The 26,419-nt window shown below is 39.4% G+C and overlaps 1 protein-coding gene across 1 annotated transcript; it reads left to right on the top strand.

Moving 5' to 3' along the window:
* The first annotated feature begins 606 nt into the window (after positions 1-606).
* retreg1 (reticulophagy regulator 1) lies at positions 607-26,399 on the top strand. The gene is made up of 9 exons (XM_084913709.1): positions 607-791; positions 1,809-1,915; positions 4,459-4,489; positions 21,264-21,381; positions 21,698-21,782; positions 22,090-22,212; positions 22,831-22,901; positions 23,320-23,443; positions 23,552-26,399. The coding sequence occupies exons 1-9, from the start codon at positions 607-609 to the stop codon at positions 24,052-24,054; spliced, it is 1,347 nt and encodes a 448-aa protein (XP_084769835.1). The 3' UTR covers positions 24,055-26,399.
* Positions 26,400-26,419: the final 20 nt, after the last annotated feature.

Here is a 26,419-nt window from a genome sequence, read left to right as displayed (position 1 = left end):
AAGGCAGAAAAAAATAAGCCAAAAAGAAATGCAAATAATTTTAATGATTGCTTAATTACAACTATAAGAAGCTAGAACCTAGGTTTCAAATATAAAGTTACCACCCTTTGGTTAAAATAAGAAAAATTAATACAAATGATAGAAAATTGTTGTACATTTAATGTCTTTCTTTTAATTTCACCCCTTGCACGCACTGTTCCAGAGCAGCACTACTTTTACTCAAACACAGCACTTAAGCACACTTTTGAGTTACTTGTATTTTCATTTTATTTTCTTTAAAAAATAACTTTCATGCTACTTTTTAATTGGTTATCATATGTTTTGTTACTGCATTTGTTTCACTTATGTATCTTTGCTCTGTGAATAATAATGTAAACTATATATTCCTGAGATAAAAAGTAATTTAATAAGACTGTATGATTTAAACGCATTAGTTTTAATTGCAAAAAGAAAATTTTGACTATTTTCAAAAAGTGAATGCGTAATGAGACACTTATTTTGAAACCTCAGAATCGGAAATAGCTCATTAAAGTCTCCGCTTTGCTTAACACCCATCTCTGCTGAAGGAGCTGAGGGGCAGAGCGGAGGGACCCCGGTCGTTTTTCAATGCTGGGGAGCCGGGAAGCAGGACCCGCCGGAGGTGGGCAGGTGGCCGCGGCCGGCGGACCGCCAAGCCGGGATCAGGAGACCCTTCCCGGCCGCGCAGGGTGTCGCCTCACCGGCCTGGTCAGCTGGAGGCGGAGACCATGCAGGACTTCAGCCCTGTTTGCTGCAGCCAACGCGATGTTCGGGTAGGCATCATGACGCAGGGATATCTCACAGCACTGAGCTCCTGTTAATAAAAAAAAAAATAATAATAATAATAATTATGACTTTAAGTTAAATATTAAATATACTGTTAAAAAATCATGACATCCTAGTAATTCCACATTAAAGGCGTAATTATTTCATCTTTAGTCCTTTCTTTCTATTATATCTTTTAAATCCTTTGACGTTGTTACTTTTAAATTTATCTATACTTCACACACTAATAATAATAATGATGATCTTTAAAAAGGGGTTGTAAATACTCAGCTACCACTGTTTTCTGTATTTTTCTGTAATGTCTGTATCAGGGACATTGTCAAAACAAACCGCCATGAGCAAAAAAAATCAAACGAATCACAATAATTTGGGACTTCATGAGGCAAAATTCGTCAAGTTTATGTTTGTTTGTCTGTTTAAACAAATTTCACTTTTCTCATTCTGTTACAATATATTGTTTGAAATGTATTTTATGGCCTAAAAATAAGAGTTACATTTATAATTAGTCAACAGTAAAAGTACTTAAAAAACATTTAAAACCCCAAATAGTGTTCATTTAATTTTGTTTGTATTAGTATTTTTATATATTTCAGCATTGCTATATTACTGCTGCAGTGGTTCTGCTTAATGTACTGAAAGAGGAAAAGCATATATTGCTGTTATAAAGTCTTCGTTACACAGATCTGTTATAATTCTGCATCCTGATTTTTTTGAGTAAGGAACGCAGAAAAGCTCAAAATTCTGACACAGGGTCATTTTTTCATTATAGCAAAAGAATATGAGAATATTTTAGCTCCACAATAGATGGTGAGTTTTTTTTTTACATCCACGGATGTAAAATTATGTATCCAAAATCAAAATATAAAGCTTTATCATCTTGTATAAACAGCTGCACAAAAATAAACATTGATCTGCTAAAACTTCCACAGAGTTAAACTGTGGAGTGCATCATAACAACCTGAGTGAGCTGCTGTGAGTGAAACTTTTGTTCTGTTTCCCTGCAGGTTTGTGGCCTTTGACTCGTTTCGGGCCTACACCCTCCTGGCTTTCCTCCTGGCCCTGCTGGTCATCACGGTCACCACCCGAGATGTAATTCGGTCCAGATCCGCAGGTAACCCCCAAATGATCAGTCGATTAAAGAGAAGAATAACTAGTAAGGAACTGCCTTGCCTTAATCTCATAACTCTGGATCTTCAGTTATAACTGCCCCAAAACCCATTTAAATAAAAATACTGACACCGATAAAAGACCAACTGACACTAAAGTGTTTGTCAAAGTGCACAAGATGTGTAAAGGTGCTTTACAAAAAGTTGCTTGAAATCAGTTTAAACACTTTTGAGTGATGACTTTGTGTCCCAGGAGTCTGTGTATTGTTTGACAGAGACATCAAGTGATGCTGAAGTAGGGCCAGGCTGTAGTCTTGTGTAATGTCACTGTGAACCAAAAGCTGGTGCAGGCTGCAGCGTCGCATCCAGTGTTTGAGAAAATGGACGGATTATTGTCAGGACCACTTTTGCTGCAGATGTAGAAATAGCATTATAATGTATGCGGGGCCTTTGTGGGAGTAATCAACCCCTGATAATTAAAAAGACGACAGACACTCAGATTAGAAGATGTAAAAAAATAAATACCCTAAATATAGAAATGAATGAATGATCTATTACAACCAAAACTGTAAAGGTGGAACCCAAGTACAGAGATCTTAATAGTGTGTAAAGGAGGTTGAAGCTGGTTTTAGTGGGATAAGAGTGCAAGAAGCTGAGGTAGTCAGAGGGAGAAGCAGACTGGCGGGCAGCTGGGTGATGTTCCTGAAGAAGAAAAAATGGAGAAAGCTTTGTGATAAGAAACATTAGAGCAGATTTACTACAAGCAAGTTCTAATTTGGTGTTCAAAGTGTTATTACTGAGGTAGAAACTGCATTGTGGCGAGGAATGGTTGGAGAAAACGTTAACACAGTGGATGGAAGGCAGATGAACAGGTTGGGTGGGGCTGATTGTTGGCAGGTGTGCAGGATGAGCAGAGCTGGGAGCCAGGAATAAGGGAGACCTCGCCCACACCCATCCACAACAAAAACACAGACAGACAAACAAACAAGGGGAGGAGGCACCAAACAAATACAAGACAGAGAAAAAAGGAAACACCAGGGAGTGTTTAAGGGGAGGATTGTGATGTGGCTGTAGCACAAACCCTATAAACTAACAGAGCTGTTGACAAGAATATAAAACATTTACAAAAAGACACATCGAATGAACGAGGAGCTCAGATTTTAAAAAGGCTTTTATATATTATTTAGATGTATTTGATATTTATGAGAAAGCGTAATGGATATATGGGATGTGGATACTGTCTGTGGTTTTGAAATAATTGGTAAATGTTTGGTCTATCATGTTGAATTGTCAACAGCATTTTTATTACTATAATTTATTTATTGATGATTTCTTTTTATATATTTCTATTTCAGGGACTGCGGACGAAAAATAGCTAACAGCTAAATCTGATACAGTGGATCTTTTTTATTAGTAGATAAATGTTTTTTCCATCCCTGACAAATGAAGAGGAAAATTAAAATGAAATAAATAAGCCGTTCAGCTTAAACCCAAGATGTTCCCTCACTAGAGTTATAAATGGCTGCTTTGAAACCAACCAAATCTATTTGGTTCGGATGTTTACGTGATTTCAGCTTCATCCTGGCTTATTAGCCCAATGAGTAAGGATGAGACATCATCTTTCATGGCGGATGGTGACTCATCAGCCTGACTGTTGCTCACAATTACACTTTGAACACATTGGACTCCTGATGTCAGCAGTTATTTAAGTTTAATGTTATCAGTATAGTTTTCTCTTTGTAGAAAACTTTCATTAACATCACCTAACACTTCTATTAAAGAAAACTGTTTTTGCATACTTCACGTCATTAAGTATAATTTCATAACATCACAGTAATCATTAGCACTATATCAACACTCAATAAAAAATGGTAAATGGCCTGCATTTGTATAGCGCTTTACTCAGTCCCTAAGGACCCCAAAGCGCTTTACACTACATTCAGTCATTCACACACAGGCAATGGCAAGCTACATTGTAGCCACAGCTGCCCTGGGGCGCACTGACGCCACTGGGCCCTCTGACCATCAGTAGGCAAACATGGGGTTAGTATCTTGCCCAAGGATTTTTGGCATGCAGCCAGGATCGAACCACAGACCTTCTGATTAGTGGCTGACCTGCTCTGCCACCTGAGCTACAGCCACCCCATAGAAAAAAAGATTATATCTAATTAACCTGTGGTTGGAAACATGAAAAGGATCTTTGTTAAGCATTTATTTCATCTACAAATTATGTTTCTTTTAACATTATTTTATTACATGGTTGTTATATTACATTTGGAGCCCAATCATAGCTTGTGGTAACTACATTACAGTTTGCTCCAGCCATTTTATCATTGTTTCCATCCATTCATTTTCTACCACCTCTCCGGGTTTAGGGGATATTCTTACCGTCACCACCAACAGCTCGATAGGTGAGGGCAGGAATGTAGATCATCCAATAAATCAATAGCTAAGCCTTCAGGCTCAGCTCTCTCTTTACCACAGTTTCTGCAGTGGGTGTGAGCGCGTGAGTGCTGATGAATAACACATCTGTGTTTTTTTTTCACAGGAGCTCAGTTATGGCACAGCATGACAACAAGGTAAGACACTTAAGTGCAGGTGATTGTGATCTGCAGGTTTGTTAATGTTGTTTGTTTGGTGAAAATTGCAATGGGAGTGTTTGGATTTTAAAACATATCAGAGAGGCAGAGCTGCTCTGAAGGAAGAAATCTTCATATTGGTGAAGATGCTATTGCGGCATTCATTGTTTCCTGAACCTGAAGGCATCCATAGGACAGTGAAGTTAATTTAAACAAAGAAATCAAGAACAAACATGTCTGCATCAAGCTTCTGCTCAAACCACATCTGATCTTAGATGCTGATTTAAATTATGTCTGACACAACTTGTTTTTCACAAACTGAAAGGTGAAGAGGATCTTGGCTGAAAAACAAAAAGTTGGTCAGCTTAAATTGTTGATATCACATGAAGGAAAGTTTAATTGGATGTTTGTGACTCCTGAAATCAAGTTGATGTAATCAGCTTCAGTAATCAGACGTCTTACTCTGTTGTTCAACTGAAGAAAGAATCGACTCGCAGCAGTGTGGTCGCGTTACACAGTGTTGCTTCATGAATCACCTCTAGCTATGATCTCTTTTTGAGTTTGGACATATGCACAATATTATGCCAGAGACTGAGGTTCAGTTAAAACTGAACCTGTAGTGCTTTTAGCACCAAGAGATAAATAAAGTCCCAAAATCCAAAACATTTACCGAACAGAGCCAGGAAATATAAATACCAGGGATAACTAGGAATGTAATTCTCTGGGAACACAGAGCAACGAGACATAACAATGTAGGCGATGTGACAAAGGACAAAGGGACGACTGAGACAGTACAGACAGGTAACGAGGGAAATGAAAAAAGGTGGAGAACACAGTTGAAGAAAACATAACAACAGAACACAAAGAACAACGAATACCAAAATAAAACAGGAAGTAACAGAATGGGGAAACAAGATTGTTATATTCTTTCTTTGTCTCGTGACAAGTTAGAGAGATTAGACTGGAACAGAATAGGGAACAAAAGGGAACTAAATACAACTGAAAAGTTGTAAATACAACTGAAAATATTGAAAATTAAACCACAGAGAATCTTGTCGAAGTAGAACATAAACAAGACTTATAAACAAAAGTGAATAAAAACTTTATCAATATTAAACTAAACACTCACTAATATTACAAAAAAAAAAAAGGAAACAAAGCTCATAGTGGATTCTCAAAAACAAAAATTCAATTCACTTTTATTCATATGGTGTTAATTTACAACAAACGCCTCAAGGTGCATTATTCTGTAAGGTCAAGATCCTCTAATATTAGAAAGAATCCCCAAATGTCACATGACCCCCAATGAGACAAGCACTTGGCAATGGTGGGAAGGAAAACTTAATTTTAAGAGGAAGAAACCTGGTTGGGGAATCATCAGTTCACAAGAAATTCAAAACTCAGGGACCACGACAAATATATCCTTCATTAAAACTACATGAGCCCATTGCTCTGTTTTCTTAAAACGTGAATATGGTGGTGTGTTGCTGACTATTTGTGCAGGTGCAGATTAAGCCAAGTAATACAACACAAACACAAACAATCTTTTAGGGAAATGGATTTCAGTCTCTGGGGTGTGAAGGAGTTAAAGCCTGCAGTCACAGTTACAGAAATGTCACACCAGCCCTTTCTGCTAATTTGTGTTTGCTGCTGTCACACGTTCCTGTGCAAATATCATGCACTAATCAGTAACCAGGATACAAGTGTTTATCATGTATACAGGAACCTGTAGCAGCAGGTTTCTCTGCAGACGTAATTTCCTGGATATAACCAGGATAAACCTCACAAGCAGAATGACCATGTAAACACACTGCATGAACTCAGTTATTTTTTACAAATACAAAATCACACAGGACTTTGGGCTGATGATGCATTATTCTATACTGCTACTCATTAAATGTTTCAGCATGTTTCAGTAATTATTCGTAGGTTGTATTTGAAAAATTGAGTTGTGTTGAGAAGCTTCAAGCTGAGTGTTCACTGTCAACATCCCAGCCTTTTCAGACCAGCCCTCAGTGGCTCTGATTGTTAAATACTCATAACTTCATTAGTCACCTCATCATGAATGGAGATTTAAGACATCCATGCTTCATATACTGAAACCTAGAAAAAGTCTGTGTGACCACAAAGGACAAGGTGGCGTTTTGATATAGATGAAGTTTCTTTTACCATTTCAGTCATTTTATTTCACATATTAGATGGGTTGCTGTTGTAGATCTTTAACAAAACACTTAAAATCATCCAGCTTTTGCAGAATTTGAATTTTCAGGTCTCATAACTTTTGAGTAGTCTTTCATATTAATCGGCGCCTGGCAGTGATTGAAACCTTCATTCCAAAGGTTTTTAAATTGTTGCCTCTGGTGGGTTACTTCTGCAGCTACCCCTGCTTTCACAGATGCACTGCAGCTTTGACTTTTCTGAATGTCAACGAACAGAGGTCCATGTGACAATGCAAAATTCCAAAACAGTCAGACTGGACACTGGCTGTCCTTCAACTTCCCAGATTGCTACTGCAGCTAATGTTTTGGTGGATTAACGCTAAAAGTTGATCAACTGTGTCCTGCTTCCTGCATCATTCAGTTGTTTGTAGTTTGAAGGTGATTTTTTTCTTAGTTAAAAGGTCAAAGATAAAGGACAAAATCCAAGGAAAGGAACAGTTACAACATCCAAGGTGCATTTAAATAATGAGTTTAAAGACGATTAAGTGCGTTATTAAAGGTGAGCCAAGGCTGAAACTTAAGCTTGTGAAAAAACAAACAAAAAACAGGTTATATAATGTTCTGCTTAAATAACGTCAGATTCTGAGTCAATTTATACCTCTGAAATGCTTCTTATACATGTCTGCATGTGCTGAGGATATTTCAGAGGCATTTGCATTTAAAAATGGTAAAGCACGATTTGTCAGAAGCAAAGCAGATGCAAATTTAAAACGGGAACGTGTTTTATTTGTTACTCTCTAAAAGCTTCTTGGCGCTCATGGTTTGGATGAGCAGTTCAGCTCTGCCGATGTGCAGTGATTCTAAAACAATTTCTCTGCCTTAAATTTGAATCATCTCTTGTAAATATACTGGAAGGTTTCCTAACACAGAGTATATAAAGACGTGTAGCTTCTCATACTGTATCATGCATGACTGAGTCCTCTGCGAGAGCCGGGTCTCGTCCTGACTCTCAGCTGCAGCCCTGCAGAGCTGATTGCTCACATATGACTGTCTAATTTAATCCCCCTGCTAATATCTCCTGTGTGTGTCAGACTAAACTGTGTGATTTGTCAAACAGTGAAACCTACAGTTTCATGACGCACTTCATGCTCGTATCTTGTGATGCATGACTCAAATGCCTACTTAATTAGCGGATTAGTTGATCAACAGAAAGTAAATATATGGAATGAATTTGGTTCTTTTTGAAAGACAGGACATGCAGCTGGAAGGTATCAGATTAAACTGTAATTAACCATTACTATAATCTGCATGTCCTGGGGTATGCCTTTACTATGAACAGAGCTGCATTCATGATCTGAAACCTCCCTCTAACTGCAAGCTTGTGACTGGCTGCTTAGTGTTGATACTTAGATAATCAGAGATGCCTAAACAGATTAATAGCAAGCACGAGCTGATATCATGTCGATGTTGTTCCTGGATCAACAAAGCTAATGTTGGTCCAGGTTGGACATTACAAGTGACCAATGAGATTGTAGTGATGTAATAGTTTTGCCACGTGGAAACAAATTCACACCACACACCAAATCGTAAACCTGAGCCCGTAAACCTGAGCCCGTAACCCTAACCGCGATCACACCCTGTTCTCCAACCCTAACCTTGACCCTCACACCCCATTTTTTGATTTCTTTCCTGAGTGGACATCGGCAGTTTTTTTCCAAAGTCACAATGATATGACAACACAATGTGATTCGTCAGATCCATTGATGCTCCCAGACTAACATTATTATGTTGATCCAGGAACAACACCAACATGAGGATGTTAGACCTGATAGTCCGTGTTTGTGCCTTTTCACTTAAAAGATTCTTATTAGAAACAGGTTTTTTTACACATGCATCAAACAGGTGCTGTGAATTACACAGATTTTTAGTTTTTCTCCACCTCATCTTCTTCTTAGTGGATCATCCATCTCACCCAGTCCTTTGCATTCTCTTTTGTCACACCAACCATCTGCTTGTCCTCCTACGCTACACCCATGAATCTTTGCTGTGGCCTTTCTCTATTCTTTTTGTCTGGCATCTTCATCTTTAAATCCTTTGTCTAACATTTTCACTGTCCCTACCCTGCACAGGTCCAAACCATCTCAGCCTTGTCTCTCTAACTTTGTCAGTTAAACACCTCAACCTGATATGTCCAAATACCTATTCTTTCTAATGACTCTCAGTGAAAATCCCAGCATCTTTAAACCTGCCAGCTCTAGCTCTGCCTCCTGTCATTTTGTCAGTGTCTCCAAACCATGCATGACAGCAGGTCTTACTACCATCCTTCCCTTCACGCTTAAAGCTGCCTTTCTGTCACAAATCTCCCTGACACTCATCTCAGTTGGAAGTTTTTAATTTTAAAATTTTTTCAAACTCTGGGTTTGAATCCAGTCTGGGGCCTTTCTGTGTGGTGTTTGTGTTTGCGTGGGTTTTCTCCGGGTACTGTGGCTCCTCCTCTCACAGTCCAAAGACATGGATGGTGTTAGGTTAATTACGGATTCTAAATTTGTAGGTGTAGGTGTGAATGTTAGTGTGAATGCTTGTCTGTCTCTCTGTGTGTCTCTCTCTCCTGTGATGGAGGGTGAGCTCTTCAAGGCATACACTGACTCTCGCCTTAAGACAGCATAGTATAAGCTTCACACCCCCATTATCTGAATTAGAGTAGTAGAAGAAACTGGATGGATGACCCCAAGAGGTTGATTCTGTTCATCTGGACGTAGCGTTTTCAGTGGGAGGAAGTGACTTCTACAGTCTCAGCTGACTGCAGGTTTCCCCAACTTTATAAACAGTACATCTGCACAATGACTGAAACTAGAACAATTGGCTGTGAAGTCAGTTTCTTGATCATTAATATGCAAATTTTCATGACCATTTAGGAACAACCACTGATCAAACACCATTGACCAGTGGTCATAAGTATCATTCACATTCATAGTGAGGTGTTCTGGACGTGGTGTTCAGAGCTTAAAGGATGGCTTAAGGATGAATGACATTTTTCTCACATAATTTTCATGAAGAACTAAACAAACAAACTTATTTACAAAACTGTTCAGTTGTTGTGAAGAAATATTAAAAAAGTGTATCACGTTAAAGTACTATTGACAATAGAGAACTCAGTTATGAGCATGTTTTTTTCCTTCTCTCCTCTCTGTAAGAAAACAAGAATCATTTCTTTACATGATTGTCTTTCCATCCATATCCTTAGTTTTTTATTTCTGCCACTGGATGGAGCCTGAGTACACACAATCATAAATTATTCAGTTTGTTTAGGCAAAAGTGTGACTTTACAATTTCTACACATAACTTTAAAGATGAAATATTAATCTAATAGTGATCCCAGTCATCTGTTTGTATTTTTCCATTAAAATCTGACACCCAAGCTGTTAAACTGTGACCTAAAGTTTTCGGACTGAAGGAAAATTGTTAAATAACAACACAGATTTAAACTGCATTAAAATCTGAAAATAAGGTCAAAGAAGGTATGTGTTGCTTGTTTCCAAGTCCATAATAATGTTTCTCTGAGATCACCATACTTTCAATATCCCCACTCACTGAACCCTCAATTGAATAAGCAGAAGATAATGGATGGATAAATAAGAAAATGAATAATAGTTCCCCTTTAAATAACAACATTATTTGATTCAATATTTCAGGATACGTAACTGTAGAATAATTACTGTACAGTCCTTCACTGGTCAGATTTGGTCTGTTTCCAAATCTGTTTTATGGACTCTTATTTTGTTATAGTGTTCATTAACTGTCAGTGAGCACCATATAATACTTTACAGTTTTACGTTACCTGAAGTATGTTTATGTCACTGTGGAGCTAAACATATGGTGAGGGTAAATGATTTGTGCTGCAAGAATCTTTAAAAGAAAAAGCTTTGTGATCATGTTTTATTCATTCATAAGATTTTCTTCTTGGTCTTCTTCTTGTATAAAGTTACATATAAACCTGCTCAGCGTGAGCTGAAAACAGGTAAATATACAGTCGAGTTCAAAGAGACAATCCTGTCATCCTTTATGTAAATAATCAGAAAATGTGAGGATTTACAAAAAATTAAAAAAACTATAAGCGATGACATCAAAATTTTTGAATTTGTGGTATCGATCATGGTTTATTCTTTGTTCTTTTACTTTGTACTTTCTGACAGTTCCCATTTATTTGAATTGTTCATTAAAGTACCATTCAGTGATTGTTCTTTATAAATACCATGATAAAAATAAAAATTTTGCTGTGGAATAAATAAAATAGAAATATCTTAATGCACGTTCTCAGAGTTTCAGATCCCCGTTTAATGGTGCTGAGCCATGACCCATTTGGCAGTCTGTTTTGTGACCAAGTGGTGAAGGCGTTGAAGGGGGAGTCACATTGGTGAGCTGTTTTACACGCTCATTTCAAATGGTGTTAGTGGTGCAAGGGGCGGAGGTCGTCCGTTACTCGATGCCGGCTCTAAAGGTTCCATGGGATTCAGCGGAGGTGACAGGGATTTGTGGGCGCCAGGCTGGATGCAACACATCTGAGTTATATAACAGATAGTTGGGTGAGTCCAGGTCAGGGGCAATTTACACTGTACTGTAACGTGACAGAAACCTCACAAGATGCATTTTAATATCATGGACATAATAATTGTTTCATTTCAGTTATAGTTCACCCAGTTGAAGATTTTTCATCCAAGTAAAACCAAACTGATTAATAAATAAAGGTCCACTTGTAATCTTCATTTGGACTTTTTTCACCCAGTTTCTATCTTCTATGTATTCAGTGTTTGAGTCAGTGGAGCTGATGACAACAACTTTTGGTTGAAAAATGTTAATAGTGTGACAAGTACAGCTGTAGCTTGAAGTTACACTCATGTGTCCAAAAGTTGATTCTGATCATCTGGACGTAGCGTTTTGTGGGAGAAAGGTTTTGTCACTCATCCAAGTGACTTCTTCAGTCTCAGCTGACTGCAGGTTTCAATCTTATAAACAGTACATTTGCATAATGACTGAAACCAGCCCACTGAAGGAACAATGGGCTGGGAGGTCAGTTCCTTAATCTTAATTATGCAAATTCTCATGACTATTGATCAACAACCACTGACCAAAACCCACTGATCAAAGACCACTGATCAATGTCCATGAGTACCATTCACAGAGAGTTGGGGAATGGCTGCAATCACTGTAAGATGGCGAAAGATGATTGAGAATGCATCAAGACGTTACACTCATGTGCATGGACTTCATGTTAATTTTGGGCTTTTAATGATTTCTGAAACTGTTCTAATTCCTGGGTGGAATGATTGCACAGCGTACCTCTTTAACGGCTTTAAAAAACAAGAATTGGATGTACAATTTTGCATTTTGGGGGGATTTTCCCTAATCCACACAGGGTCAAAGTATAAATACATGCCCACTAATATTTGCCAAAAAGTTAATTCTGTTCATCTGGACGTGGGAGAAATGTTTCATCACTCATTCAAGGGACTCTTGGCAGAATTGGTAGAATTCATTTAATCTGGTTGGTTACATAGCACAGATGTGAATTTTAAGCATAAAATTAAGTCCACAAATGTGCAGTAGGCTTGAGGTCGGGACATTGGGAAGACTACTCCAGAAGCTTAATGTTAGCCTACTTTATCCACTTCAAAACCAGTTGTGATGTTCTTTTTGGGATCATTTTCCTGTTCAAACATGCAGCTGTGTCCAAGTTTCAACTGCCTCATAATGAATGTGAGTAAATGCCTGAACAAAACTGTACCAACTGTACAACAGTTACATCAAAGTCACCTTTTGGTTTGTGGACTTGAATTTATTAGAGCTAAGTGGCCATATTTGAATGAGATTGTAGATCATGAAGATAGCTGCTAATTTGTGCTAAGTGTCAGACTAATAAATAATTGGATCACCAACTTCTTCAACTGGCTAGTTCCCAGACTCCAGACATGTGCATCAAAGTCACCACAGCTCTCATTTCAAGATGCCAGCTTTTTAAACAAATCCAAAAAAGTAGAATTATAAAAATATTTTCCACTGTCCAGTTGAATTGAGGGCATAAAATACTTAAAGAGTTTTTTTTTTTAATGTTTTTTTTAAATCAAACTTTAAACATGTTTATTTCTGCAGTGAAATTAGTAATTTCAACAGTCTTGTGGGGATTGATGTACTTTGAGACAGCCTCAAGTGGCCGTTAGAGGAACTGCAGATTTTAGCACCGATATGTTGGCTTTATTTTTGGCTGTAGTGTGGAGCTTAGGTCTCGCACTAAATTTTTGCAGTAAAGTTATCTATTTATGTTGGGAGCTTGGATTGTTTCAGATTTCTTTTGCCCTTATTTGCATATCTACACTTCTACAGTCTGTCTTGTACTCTTCCTCTATCTGTCTCTGTGGCATTTGGCTGGCAGGATGGGATTGTGTTGTTGCCACCTGCTGTTGTCTGTCAGAGCTGTCTTGTGGGTAATTGTACATCAGGCACAGAGCACGTCTCAGGCAAAGGCTTGCAGGAGATTAGGTGCTGACCCAAAATGTGAGCTGACAGCTGAGGAGTGTGAGCCAGCCACGTATATCTACGTGTGTGTGTGTTTGTGGAGGGGGGCATGGGAGGGGTGTTGATAACTGAAAAAACAATGTCGCAAGTAATGTAAGTAACAGTTGACATTTATTTTGAGTCATGTTGTGTAAATGGTGAATGTTAGTTTCCTTTTCACTCTCGTGTGGTCTCCACTAACTCCTGAGGAACATACACATACAAGCCAAAAGTATTCACTCACAAATCCAGATCACTGAATTCAAATGTTCCAATCACTTCCATGGCCACAGGTATATAAAAATCAAGCAGGCAGGCAGGCTGCTTCTAAAAACATTTGTGAAAGAATGGGTTGCTCTCAGGAGCTCAGTGGATTCCAGAGTGGAACCACGATACCTGCAAAACAAGTCCAGTTGCGAAATTTCCTCTCTGCTAAAAGTTATTGGCATTATATAAGCGGAAGCGATTACGAACAACAGCAACTCAGCTATGAAGTGGTACACCACGTAAAATCACTGAACAGGGTCAGCGAATGCTGAGGTACATAGTGCATAGTTTGTCATCTTTCTGCAAATTCAGTTGCTACAGACCTCCGAACTTCAAACAGCCTTCAGATTAGCTCGAGAACAGTGTATAGAGATCTTCATGGGATGCGTTTCCAGGGCCGAGCTTCTGCATCCAAACCTTACATTACTGAGCGCAATGCAAAGCGTCAGATGCAGTGATATAAAGCATGCCACCACTGGGCTCTAGAGCAGTGCAGATGTGCTTTCTGGAGTCACAATTCATGCTTCTCCTTCTGGCAATCTAAAGGAGGAATCTGGGGTTGGAGGTTACCAGGAGAGTGTTGTCGGGTGGTTCTTCAGGAGTTGGACTCACCCCCTTATTTCCAGTGGAAGAAACTCTTCAGCATACCAAGACAATTTGGACAATTTGGGGATGGCCTCTTCCTGGATGACATGGATGAGTGAGTTTGGTGTGGGAAACCGTGACTGGCCTCCACAGGGTCCTGACCTCAACCTGATAGAATGCCTTTAGATGAATTAGAGCAGAGACTGTGAGAAGGGCAGGTTGAACATCAGTATCTGACCTCACAAATGTGCTTCTGGAAGAAAAACTCCCATAAACACTCCTAAACCTTGTGGAAAGCCTTCCCAGAAGAGTTGAAGCTGTTGTTGCTGTTTACTTTAACAGCTGACATTTACGTGTGCCTGTCTGCTGTTTGGTGCTTAGTGGGTGTAATAGCTTATTTGGTAAAACCTGCTTCCTGCTGCACCTGGAAGCTCAATAACACAAGTCAGGCTGAGCCACACAGCAGGACATAGAACCAAAGCAGAGAGATAACTGTGATTGTTTCTCAGGTTTATCATAATATAAATATGAGAACTATCCAGTGATCAGCTTTAAAAAAAAAAGCCCAGCACATACACAGGTGTTTTAAATGATTCCAGCTTTGTGGATTTGTGGAGTCAAGAGTTACAGGATGTAAACAAATGCCAAATGCAATAAAACTGTTATTGGGAATGTGAAAGAACTGTTGGTCAAGCATCATGTCAGTGCCATTTGTGTGTTTAAATGATGGTGCTTACAGATGTAGACGAACGTCATGCGACTCATACAATTTGTGTTTGTGGCGTTGGCTTCGAGGAAAGACTCAGTGCTGTGCCACTCTGTGTTCCCACAACAACTGCAAAGTTTCTTAAGAGTTGTGAAACACGAGTGCAATGTGTGGCTAATTACTTACTGTGCATGTGTGTGTGTGAGTGACTCAGCTGTTTCCACACCGCCGGAACAGATTCAGACGTGACTGGAAGCACTTGAACCAATCAGATCACTTGGGATGGAGTGGGTGTGTTTCAGAGTGCCCTCTCTGATTGGACCTGGGGTCCGCTGGAGTAAAAACAGCACAATAAACCGCCTATGAGTGTTTCATCACAGTCAAGTGATGTGATTAAGTCATATATAAAGAATAACAGTGATTACATCCAAACTTTGTTGCTTTTCGTCTTAAAAGTAGTTTACCAAGTTGAATGTTTTTAAGAAGAAAATTAACAAACGTTGTTGCCAAAACTGTATCTGGATAACCTTTACCTGTTGGCATCTCTCTGTTTTTGTCTATACTACAAAGTAAGCAAATTATTTTTATGATAATTCCATAAAAATACTCCAAAAGGTACAAATAGCACAAACACGGTTAAGAAGTCCAGTTCAGGTGAAGCTGGCTGACAGCTACACCTCATCAGTCAAAGCTATAATAAATCGGTCAAAATTATTTTTTTGTACTACACCATAAACACGTTTCTACAGTAACGTCTCGTCTTTGGAGCCGTCCTGAAGTGGTCTTTACATGAACTTCTTTTGACTCCTGGATTTTGCCTCTTGGGTTAAACACCCACACAAATACAAAAGGGTGGAAACTGTTTGTCCATAAGTGACAGCGAATTGGGGTCGAGGCCCACACAATGCTGAAAGGAAAAGGGCATGACAAGCGTCAAACTTTCCCTTGAGCTAAAAGTTTTGACAGCATCGATCAACACGCAGACAGCATTGTGTTTCTTCTCATCTGTTTGTCCAGTGCATGTCACTGAAACATGAGCAGGTGTGTTTAGGAGACCGTTGTTGTTGGATCGGTGTTGTTGATACAGGCTGTTGTTGTTGCCCCCCACCCCACCCAACTGCACCCAAACCAGCCCAACCTAGCCCAACCCCATCCCTCTGTACTCCTGATGGCTGCCGGATGGAATGTAGTGTGACTCGGTTATTTTTAGACGGGGTCACTTGAAATACTCCAAGCAGGGCTTCATTGAGGATAAACAGAAGCTGCTCTCGTGCAGTGTGTCACACTTAAAAGCTGAGCTTACCTCAAGCCTAGGTTTACATTTTGTAACAACTGGAAAAAATTTAAATTAGGTGTTTCTACATTATCCGTGATCCAGTTTTTACCTGGCTGTTTTATTTGCACCATTTAGCCCTCTGAAGGTGCCTGAAGACCTTGAGATGTCTCCTGAAGACCATGGGGCAGGATTGAGGTACAAATTTGTGTCCTGGAGAGGAAGCCAGAATAGATTTAAGGAGCAATGACTTGTCTGGTCTGCTAATCCAGATCCAGTAGAAAGAATTTAGCTGTTTTTACAGTTGGAAACATGCAGATATTTGGACAATTTTGGTTGTATTTGTCCCTTTATTGTAGGCTTGAAAACGCATGGATCTGAGATTTACTTATTTTTTTGGCAGAAATGAAGGAGATGATGTAGCACTTTTAACTGAACAAACTCAAGTACTTTAAAGAAAAACTGAAAACTTTTATTTTTGGGGAGGGTGACCTGAACTTACTAAAGAATCTCAACGTAAAGTTAGATCATACTAGAATTATTAAATTTATAATACATTCAACTTTTGATGTCAGTCTGAATAAAGAAGCACCACAGAACAGATGAACTTTGAAAAGTTGTGTCATTGGGCCATGTCTGTCTGTTCCACTGGTTTCTTATATAACTTGTTTGTTTTGCCTTCTTACGCAGACACATGCAGACTGCTCTTTCACGAAGGCATTAAATGTAAACTCCATCAGCCGGGATCCTGATTTCTCGCTCTGTTAATATCAGTCTTTTTATCTGTGTGTATCAGGTATTAGTTGCGTCAGAGTCAGGTTTTCTGTGGTAAACACCCACATAAATGGGGGGGGGGACACAAGTGAAGAGCTGAGATGTTTTTGCCGCCATTCTTTGCATTGTTTGTCTTTCTATTTTTAAACTGCCGTCACTGGGCTTGTTAGAGGCTCAGACGTGACGCTTTTTCTGTGTTCTGTTGTTTCAGAGCCTTTTAGTTTCTATTGGACTATTGCCTGAATCCTTCATACATGTGACTAATAATGACCCACCAGTGGATAACAGTGCTCAGTGGTGGTGTGTAAGAGTCTGGGGCAATGAAACATGATATAGTCTTTTCTCAACAAGTATCCAGAGTGCATGGGGCAGGAGTTTTGAGAATGCACATGTTGAAGGTTGACTATTACTTTCCTTTAAGTTGTGCAAACACTTTTTGGTTAAATCTAAAGTCAGAAACTGGTGAGATTCACTGGAAAATCTTGCAGACAGAGGCTACCAAGAAGTGTAAACATAAACCCAATATTCATACTTTTGATCGGATAAGTTTTGGGGGAGTTGAAGGCTGGGTCAATGTCTTGAAATGTGTTTTTTTCCATTCCCATTGAGATTTTGTGGTGTGTTTACTGACATCATTGCTGTTGGTTGGTTGGTCCACTCGGTTGTGGACGTGAATGGGGGCAGTTGCCGATCCAATCACACGTTTTCCAAGTCTGCTTGGGCTCCAAGGCTGCCTCAAGGAGTATGGGCTGTTGGTGCACTCTAGTGCAGTGTCTGCATAGACAAGTCTGATTGGTCATCTTGATAAAAATCGAACAATTTTATTAAGGTCGCCTGTCAGTATATAAATGAGGATGAAAGATGGCTACTTGCCACCAGCTTACTTTTTAACGTGAAAAGTGTGTTACTCTGCTCAGAGAAATGGGTAGATTTTAACATTTCTTTGAAAGCATTTTGGTTTGTTCCTTCACTTCTTGTGTCATGATTGCAATGAAGATGATGAGGTTAATATAAAGGGTAGTGTTAACAAGTGTTAATGAACAGATTTCAAGATTTTAGCATGTATTTAGAAGGAATTTAGTCAGGCAAAATCACACCTAGCTTCCCTTCTTAAGCCTTAATGCAACAACAGAATCAAGAAAGTCCCCTGAGCAGAAAGTTTGTCTGTCTGGTGACCCCCACCAGAAAAGTCAAGATCAAAGTAGGTCAAAACATCTGCTGAATGTGCATTCATTTCCCAGCTGATGCAAATATTACTGTAAAAGTCAAGCTGGATGGAAAACTAAATGGGATTTACTAATTTCAGAACAAACAATCATCCATATGGCACTGGATCGCATCACATCCACGAGGCCTCTGTGTCAGCTGTAAAGCTGGATATGCCAAAGAAATTACCAAGCAACAAGCTCAAACAAACAAATGTGGTGAAACTTTACAGAAGAGCTGCATGTCTTTTTAGGGAGATGTCTGGCTTTCGTGGAATGGATAAATTCTTACCTTGTCAGCCCATCCATGTTGCTATAATTGCTTTGCAATTTTACTGTCACATGTTCAGCACACCATCTTGCCTGGAAAGCAAACTCCTACAGGGCGCTGGAAGTCGAGAGGGGATCAGCGGGTTATGTGAGACAAGGCTGGGTGTGTGGGTCAGGTGGGTGTAAAAGAGATACTCTCGCTTCTCGTGGCCTAAGTGCCAAACTGAAGCATGATTGTGGGGAGGGAGAATTGGACTGAGCTGCAGATAAAGTGGAAGTTTAACTGATAAGTTCTGACTGTTTAATTTCTATGGCTGAACTAAAACAGTTTCTCTTTTTCAACACAAATACAGGGTGTTTTTGGATCGTAGCAGATTACAAATTTATACAGACAATTTGGATTATCATGTTGAGTCAATGCAAATGATCTGTGTTGGGTCGCACAGTGTAATAAAAGTAAATATAACGACGAATTGGTGGAGTCCATCTCTAATGCTGGTCAAGGATGAAAGAATAATGGAGATGACTGCAGACATGGCACTGATTGTGTTAGTAAGCAAAAAAATGAGGTTCTGGACAGAAGATGGGCTGCAAAGTGGCTTGCAGAAGTGCAGCAACTGTAAACAGCTTTTCACCATATGAGATTTACCAGTTGCATGCATAGGATGGTATCACTTAAATCACCTTAGTAGTCAAGTTTAGTTAGTTTAATGCTCTGTTTGTGAGACAGTGAAACTGTGAATATGGAGTTAAAAGCTGTGCAAGGAAAGAAGAAAACCAACCTTGGTGAAGATCGTTTCCAGTATTAGCAGCTGCCAGCAAATGCTAATATGCAATACTTAGGCTGAATAAGCTTTTCCTAAAGACGTGCCAAGAATAGGGATAAATCTGGGATACGTCAGAAATACCACATTAAGTCAGACCTTGCTGGAAGTAATTTTTTTTTTTTTTTTTTTTTTTTACAAATGTCCAGTCCCTTTATCAGCATGTGCTGGTAAATTTGTATCAAGTTGCACTCAGAAAGAACATTATTAGTGACAGACTTTCAGCGTAAGTCATTGGAGGTAAACGTGGCCTTAAACTGCCAAACGCTGCAGAGCCACTGGGCTACAGTAGTGATCCTACTTGTATTTGTTAAGCTTCCCCTTCCACACTGTTTACTGCATCAATCATTCACTGGAGTTAAATCAGACTCAGAGAGACAAAGAGTTAGGTTCTGTGTAAAATGTAACACAGTCTACAAAACTGTCAGTATTTTTGATATAAAGCCAACATTTGTTGGTTAACTGGTGGAAACCTGTCTAGCTGTTGTAGTAACTTGAGCCCCATCACCATTTCCCACCAGCTGTTTCCACCAGGACAGCTGCAACCACAGGACATGCAGTTTCCATCCTCAGCTGGATAAAGTGGGATATTTAATATGAGGAACATGGTTGAGACATTTCCAGCTTTTACACTGACAATGACAGATTAATTTGGTCTGAACAACAGTAGAAATTTCTCTTAGTACACTATGGATTTATGTTTGAACTTGAAATGCTCTTGTTTATTTTAGGTTGGATGAGGGAGAGGCAATAACAACAATCTGGAAAATGAGTCAGTAGGCTAAATAGACAGCAGGAAAACAAAGGTAACAAGCTACAGGTGAATTTAATCAAACACTAAAGAGGACAGGGCAAATACCAAAGGAAGGAAGCAGAAACATAGAAAGAAATATGAAGACCTAACAAGAAGTAAACCAAAAAGGAGACCAGAATAAACTTTGACAACGACGAGACAAAGGTGCAGGGTAGACTGATGCTTTCTTCTGCAGAGTGATCACATTTCATAGGTATATTTTGGTGTAAGAGACTGCTCACACTGAGTTTGAGGTTTTTGTAATAACTGGGTCCAGATTTATGCTTTTCTTTCTGCAAATTTTTGCTATTTATTTCCATCATATTCACGAGAAGATAGTAGGCTAAACAGCTCTAGAAGTAATATTTTGCTTCCTGTTTGAGGTCGTGAGAAAGCGCATCAATCTGATTTAAGTCCAGATCTTGACTAGGCCATTACAAAATCTTTTTCTTTGTTTTTTGAGCCATTCAGAGGTGACCTTTCCGGAATCACTGTCCTGATGATAGATGTTTCTGGTGTTACATTATACACTAGTAGATGCTCATTTATCACATTTTAGCTTTACTAATATTACTGCCGCATTGCGTTACAGCCTGGGGAACTGAAAGTAGCTAAGAGAGGAAAGATGACTTTAGCTGCCTCATACTCATATCTATTTATCACACATGACCTACACACGAGCCACACCTGTGCCTTTCATAGCTGTTTTATATCTGAAGAGAACACGAGAGGCTGATAGTGGAGCTTAAATAGGAGGTGATGTTCGGGAACTCCCATCCTGGAGCGGAAAGTTTTATAAATCATCAGGTGGCCCAGAATTCCCAGCAGTGCCACAGCATGGAAACCAGTTTCACGTCCCTATTCCCATCCCACACCTGTCTGCACAGTCATCGTGCCAATGTTATTGTAGGCTTCCTAATTTAGACAATGACATTTGCATTGGAGTGGCTTTTTACTTGGACTAAAATTTATTAATGACCCTCAATGAAGCAGAATTTCAAGCCTCTGACAGCAATGTAATCCCCTTCTTAGTTTGTCAAATGCTGGTCCTATTTTTAATGCGGAGTCACCGTAAAGTGTGTCAGCATGATCTAGTCCAGTCAATTTATTGGAGGGGACTATGAAAACAGACTAAAGCAAGAAATGCAACAGAACTAGAAAACTTAAAAAACACAGAACTCTGGGCAACAGACCCACGACCATGACAATTTTAGCCTTTAATGTCTAAATTGTGGTGGCTATTTTGTTTGGCAGAGTAGCAGCATCATTAGAGCTCCAAATTTACATTTTAGAGGCCCATTGTTTCAAGCACAGTCAGGAGTGTTATCTTCAATTTAATTAACATTCCTCTGTCTTTGTCTCTTTATAGCTGGGAGATCATTGATTCAGGCCAGGACAGCCGGACTGGGGTTGGACCTCAGCTTACTGACTCCCTCAGACTCTTCCTGCAAGAGACATCAGCTTTCAAAAAGCAAAACCCAGGCAAGGTGAGGCAGAAACGACATACCTGATGTATGTCATGAACAAAGCATATATGTATACTGTATATATATATATATTTAGTATAACAATTAGTTAATAAATTATAGAAATCTGTATAAAACAATTCTACCATTCAGCATTGTTGGAAAATACCTATTTGCTTTAAAACTTCACTGTCTGTACTTTGTGTCTGAAGCTGAAGCTGGGAGGGATTTTGCATATCTGTAAAAACACAAATACTAAAACAGTTTATTGTTGAGGGGGAGTTTAGTTTGTAACTGACAGCAAAAAGTTCTCTTTGTTTTTGCCTCTCTGTTTTAGTTTTGCCTGCTGGTTTGCAGTGTGTGCACTTTCTTTGCTGTCTTAGGACGCTACATTCCAGGGATCGTTATCTCATATATTCTAGGTGAGTCCTCAAAGATTTGCTCAACAAAAGGTCAAGTTATCAACTGAAAAACACATTTGAATCACATTTTTTGTCTGGTTTCCGAGAGTTATTTCACCAAATTGAGTGCAATAGCAGTGTGCCATCGGGATACCGTTAATTAGTGCAATAATTAGCAAAGAAATAATGATTATGAGTCTACACATTGATGTAACACTTGTGTTGTCCTCCGAGGACACATGATGAATATCGCATGCTGAATTTGAGCTTGCTATACACATTTTATTCTGCAAAATAAGCTGACATTGTTTTTTTTTTCTCTGTGAAGTGTTGGGTGTCTTTCTGTGGCCTCTGATTTCATCTCATGACATCAGCTCGTGGCTGGAGCCAGTTCTGCAGAAGCTGGACTTTGGCATCGGGGAGTTTTTTCAGAAAATCAAAGAGAACCACGGTAAATATCATGCAATTTGTTTTTACTCATTATCCAAACAAGGACATGAGATCAGGAAGTGACTCACCATGTGGTTTTTTTAAGACAACCACCTGCCAAACTGCTGCAAACCTATATGACCTTTATTTTTCTATTATGTAGACCTAACCAGAACAAATCTTTAAAAACTTTAACTGAAGTTTTGTTGCAACTGCTAAATGTCACCTTTGGCATATGCAATATGAGCCATATATCTCAACAACACATAACAAGCATAATGCAAGGGTCTGTCGTTTCTGCTCTGCAGTTCATTAAGACCTACCATTGCAACGGTGATGGTGTTTTTTTTTTGTTGTGTTTTTTCATTTGACCCAAAGTTAAGTGTGCAGGTAAATTGACATTAAGGTCACGGCTTGACCTAGATTTGACATTATTTTGAAATGCTACATAGCATGTAGGAACTATTGTAGAAATGTACACTGAATGTAGAGTAGATTTTTAATAAAAATGCATATTTAAATAGCGAGTAAACATTAAAAAGATTTGTTATCATGTAAAAATCAGTTTACCTTTTTTATCCAGTATTTTGCCAGAGAACTAAATCAGTCTTATCCATGTTTTTCTTTTTTTTTCTTTCAGAAAAGCGACTCCTGCAGGCTCAGAATGAGAAAGAAGGCATTGAGTCAGACCTCTCCTCTATGTTTCCAAAGGTTGGCTAATCATCTTCTCATCTTAATGTAATTATGCCTCTGTTGACTGATAGCATCCAGTTAAAGCTAGTAAAATTCAGTACACATGATCCACATCACCATCGTCAGCATGGGACAAATTCAATGGCAAGAAATGCTTGAAAGTTTTTCTCCTCATGCCAAACACTGAGCTGCTGGTTGAATTTACTGAGTGCACTTCCCTGTCACGCTCACTATTAGAGCGTTCAAATCACTGTGCAAATATAATGAATGCAATGCAGAAAGAATGTGTTGTATGCCTTTTAAGCCTCACTTAGTTGTTATGCGGCTTCATCTTTTAGTCCCGGATGTCACCACTTTGTCTGAGTCAACCAATTACCAGCTCAGATCTGGGTTTGCACTATAAAATCTGACGTCTGCGTGTGTCTCTCTCCCTCAGCTCGACTCCACAGTGTGTAAAGAGATGTCTGTCTCGGACACAGAGGTGTCAGATGTCACATGGACAGACAATGGTACTTTCAACCTGTCAGAGGGACACACACCACAGACTGAGAACTCAGAGGGTAAGTTTCATTTGACGCTCTTCTGACTGACGCCGAGAGCTACTTTGTGTCTCACATATTTAGGTAACTGGTGTTTCCTCCTTTTTGTGTCGGGGCCACTTTGATCAGACTTTGACAGAGAAGAACCGTTCATTGGTGGCCTACTTGAATTCCCTTCACTTGATAATGGCATGACCACCAATGGCGACGACGACGACGACCTCAGCCTCGGCCTTGCTTCACCTCCAACTCGGCTCCAGGATCCAATCAAATCCAAGCATGAACCTCAAGACCAGTCCACCAATGCCCTCGATTTGGTCAACCAGATGGCAGGTGAAGTTATCACCGCTGCAGTCACAGCTGCCATCCAGGAGAGAATAGAAGCAGCAGTCAGCTTCATGACGCCAACTGAAGACCCCAAGCAGGCGGGACTCACAGAATCGAGCAGGCTGTTGGAGCTGACCGAGGAGTCGGACAGCGAGGTGGAGGACTTTGAGCTGCTGGACCAGTCAGAGTTGGAGCAATTGGAGGGGGAGCTTGGCCTTGGAGAGAAGGCCAAAGCCAAAGAAGAGGTGCAGACCGACAATCCCGCCTCTTCTGGCTTCTTGTCCAAACTCCTTAAACGCCACTGACGGATGAAAAGTTTGAAAGCAGATGGTGAGGTGTGGTTTCCAGAGGACATGTGGAGGGGAGGCAACTTTATAGAGCTTCAATTTAGCTTCTTCCTGTTAAGCAAACATCTACAGAACTGATCAGATAGTGCCTGTCTTTTTTTAATCGAACCAGAGTAGCCCAAAGCTGAGACCACACCATATACCCTAATAATGGCTGACCAAACTGAGGCCTCTAAGATGATTTCAGTAACTAATGAAAGATCCATGCTCATCTGAAAACAGGCGTATGGATTTTTTAAATTTATACTTTTATTATTTGCTATCAGTCAGGTGGAGGCTGGTCACTCACGTTTATAAGGCTTTATATGAATTTCAAATTAACACTGAATTGACTTAGACGTAGTTTTCAGGTTACAGTGTCGCTATGTGGCAAGTGTGCAAAACTAGTGTAGTACAAACTAATACAGTACAAATACTGACTTCCCATAAGGCTCAAATCTTGTGACATACTACTCCACTACTACTCCTTGGGTTGGTCCTTCACATAGAGCTGAGAGAAATTAGACATTTAATTACGCCTAGGAGTCAAGTCACAGCAAGGATTAAGTCGCCTTTATTAAAAGAAGCATGAAATGCTACACAAATAAAGGCTAATCTACACTATTGAGCCCTGCTCTAAAAACAGACATAGATGTAAAACTGTCTGTGAAGCTGGATTTAAGAAACAAGTGCTTAAAGTTAAAGTTTTAAAAACATGTTTGGCGCCACCTTCTGTCAGTACAGAACATGACGTTATGTGGTTAGTTCGTTGGTTGCGGCTAATAGACTTATATTAGTTTATATTAGCTAACTTGTGACAGAATCGATAACTCAGAGGAAAAATAATGATACTAAAACTAAAAATCAGTCTAACGAGATCACTTCTTTGCTGCCCCTGACTGCAACAATGAGTTTTATGTTAAGAAACTGAGGATATACTGTCCACTTTCACTGTGTGTCTCTTTTGCAGTAAGTGGCTGGTTGCTGTTTGGCTAGCTGCACCAAACAGGAAAATTAATCTGTTAGTCGTAATGTTTGGATTTGTAAAGCACTTTATAAATGAGGACTGTGTGGAGCAGAGCCTGTTGGAAAAGCTGGAGTCCAATACTCCAGCTTTTCCTCACCAGGTCGGGTGTACTGAGCCGTGAAATCAGCTTGCAAAGCAGATATTGGCAAGATGCCATCAGCACTATTTTATGCAACAACAAAAAAATTCTCTCTTTAACGAAACACAACCAGTTTACTACATAACAGGTTACTACATGAGTATCACACCAAAAACATAACAGTTTGGGGTTTTTTTACCAAAGGGTATTGGAAACCCTAACACCCATCAGCATGTCCACAGGAAAAATGGGCTGTTATGTTGTAAACTGTCTGGATGTGCTCAAGAAGAGAAAGATTATCTTATGACATAAAAAGTGCTGAATGCATCAGCTGATTGCGCTGCTCAGTAAACTTGGCCAGAGGAGGAAAAACCAGTTTATGTCAGCCCGGTGAAAGCACCTGTCACCTGTCTCAAACAGGCTCTCCTCCACACAGTCCTCATTTATAAAGTGCTTTACAAACTCGAACATTACGGCTAACAGGTGGATTTTCCTGTCTGAGTGCAGCTAGCCAAACAGCGACCAGCCACGTCCTGCTAAAGAGACATACAGTGAAAGTGGACAGTATATTCTTGGTTTTAACATGAAGCTCATTGTTGTAGTCAGAGGCAGCATAGAAGTGATCCTCTTAGACTGATTTTTAGTTTTAGTATCATTACTTTTCCTCTGAGTTATCGATTCTGTCACTAGTTAGCTAACATAAACTAATTTAAGTCTATTGGCCGCAATCAACCAACCGATCACATGACGCCACGTTCTGCACTGACAGAAGATGGAGCTAAACATGTTTTTAAAACTATAACGTCCAGCAAAATTCAAGGTCAATTTTACATCTATGTCTGTTTTTGAGAACAAGGCTCAATAGTATAAATTAGCCTTTTTATGTGTAGCATTTCAGGTTCCCTTTAAACACAAAGATATTGTGTGGTGTGGTCCCAGCATGACAGGCAGGTGACTGGTTGATGACAAATCTCCTGCTCTTGATTTTTCATCAGTTGTGGCTTTTTAAAACAGCTGAATGGTATATGAGGTCAAAATTTAGGATTGATGAGCATCATATAAACACTTAATATTTCATTCATCACCTGCTGTTATTTAGTTCTAAGCAAATAACGATATTTTTGTGTTTATTTATGTATTTGTGAAATTCTTTTATGCCTGTAAATCATTTTGTATTGTTGCATAACAAATAAAGGAGTGATTATTCACAAAATACAACATACGTCATATTAAGATTT

This window comes from Perissodus microlepis, chromosome 18 (assembly GCF_051167445.1).
Source record: "Perissodus microlepis isolate ML-2025 ecotype Zambia chromosome 18, ASM5116744v1, whole genome shotgun sequence".
Lineage (NCBI taxonomy): Eukaryota > Metazoa > Chordata > Actinopteri > Cichliformes > Cichlidae > Perissodus > Perissodus microlepis.
Note: the sequence above shows the minus strand (reverse complement) of the source record. Positions and strands in the feature narration are given on the sequence as shown.

Bases quoted from the DNA above. Each gene is read 5' to 3' on its own strand.
- retreg1 (XM_084913709.1), top strand. From the start codon at position 607: ATGCTGGGGAGCCGGGAAGCAGGACCCGCCGGAGGTGGGCAGGTGGCC. The intron at 1,916-4,458 runs GTAACCCCCAAA...TTTTTTTCACAG, and splicing joins AATTCGGTCCAGATCCGCAG to GAGCTCAGTTATGGCACAGC. The intron at 4,490-21,263 runs GTAAGACACTTA...GTCTCTTTATAG, and splicing joins TGGCACAGCATGACAACAAG to CTGGGAGATCATTGATTCAG.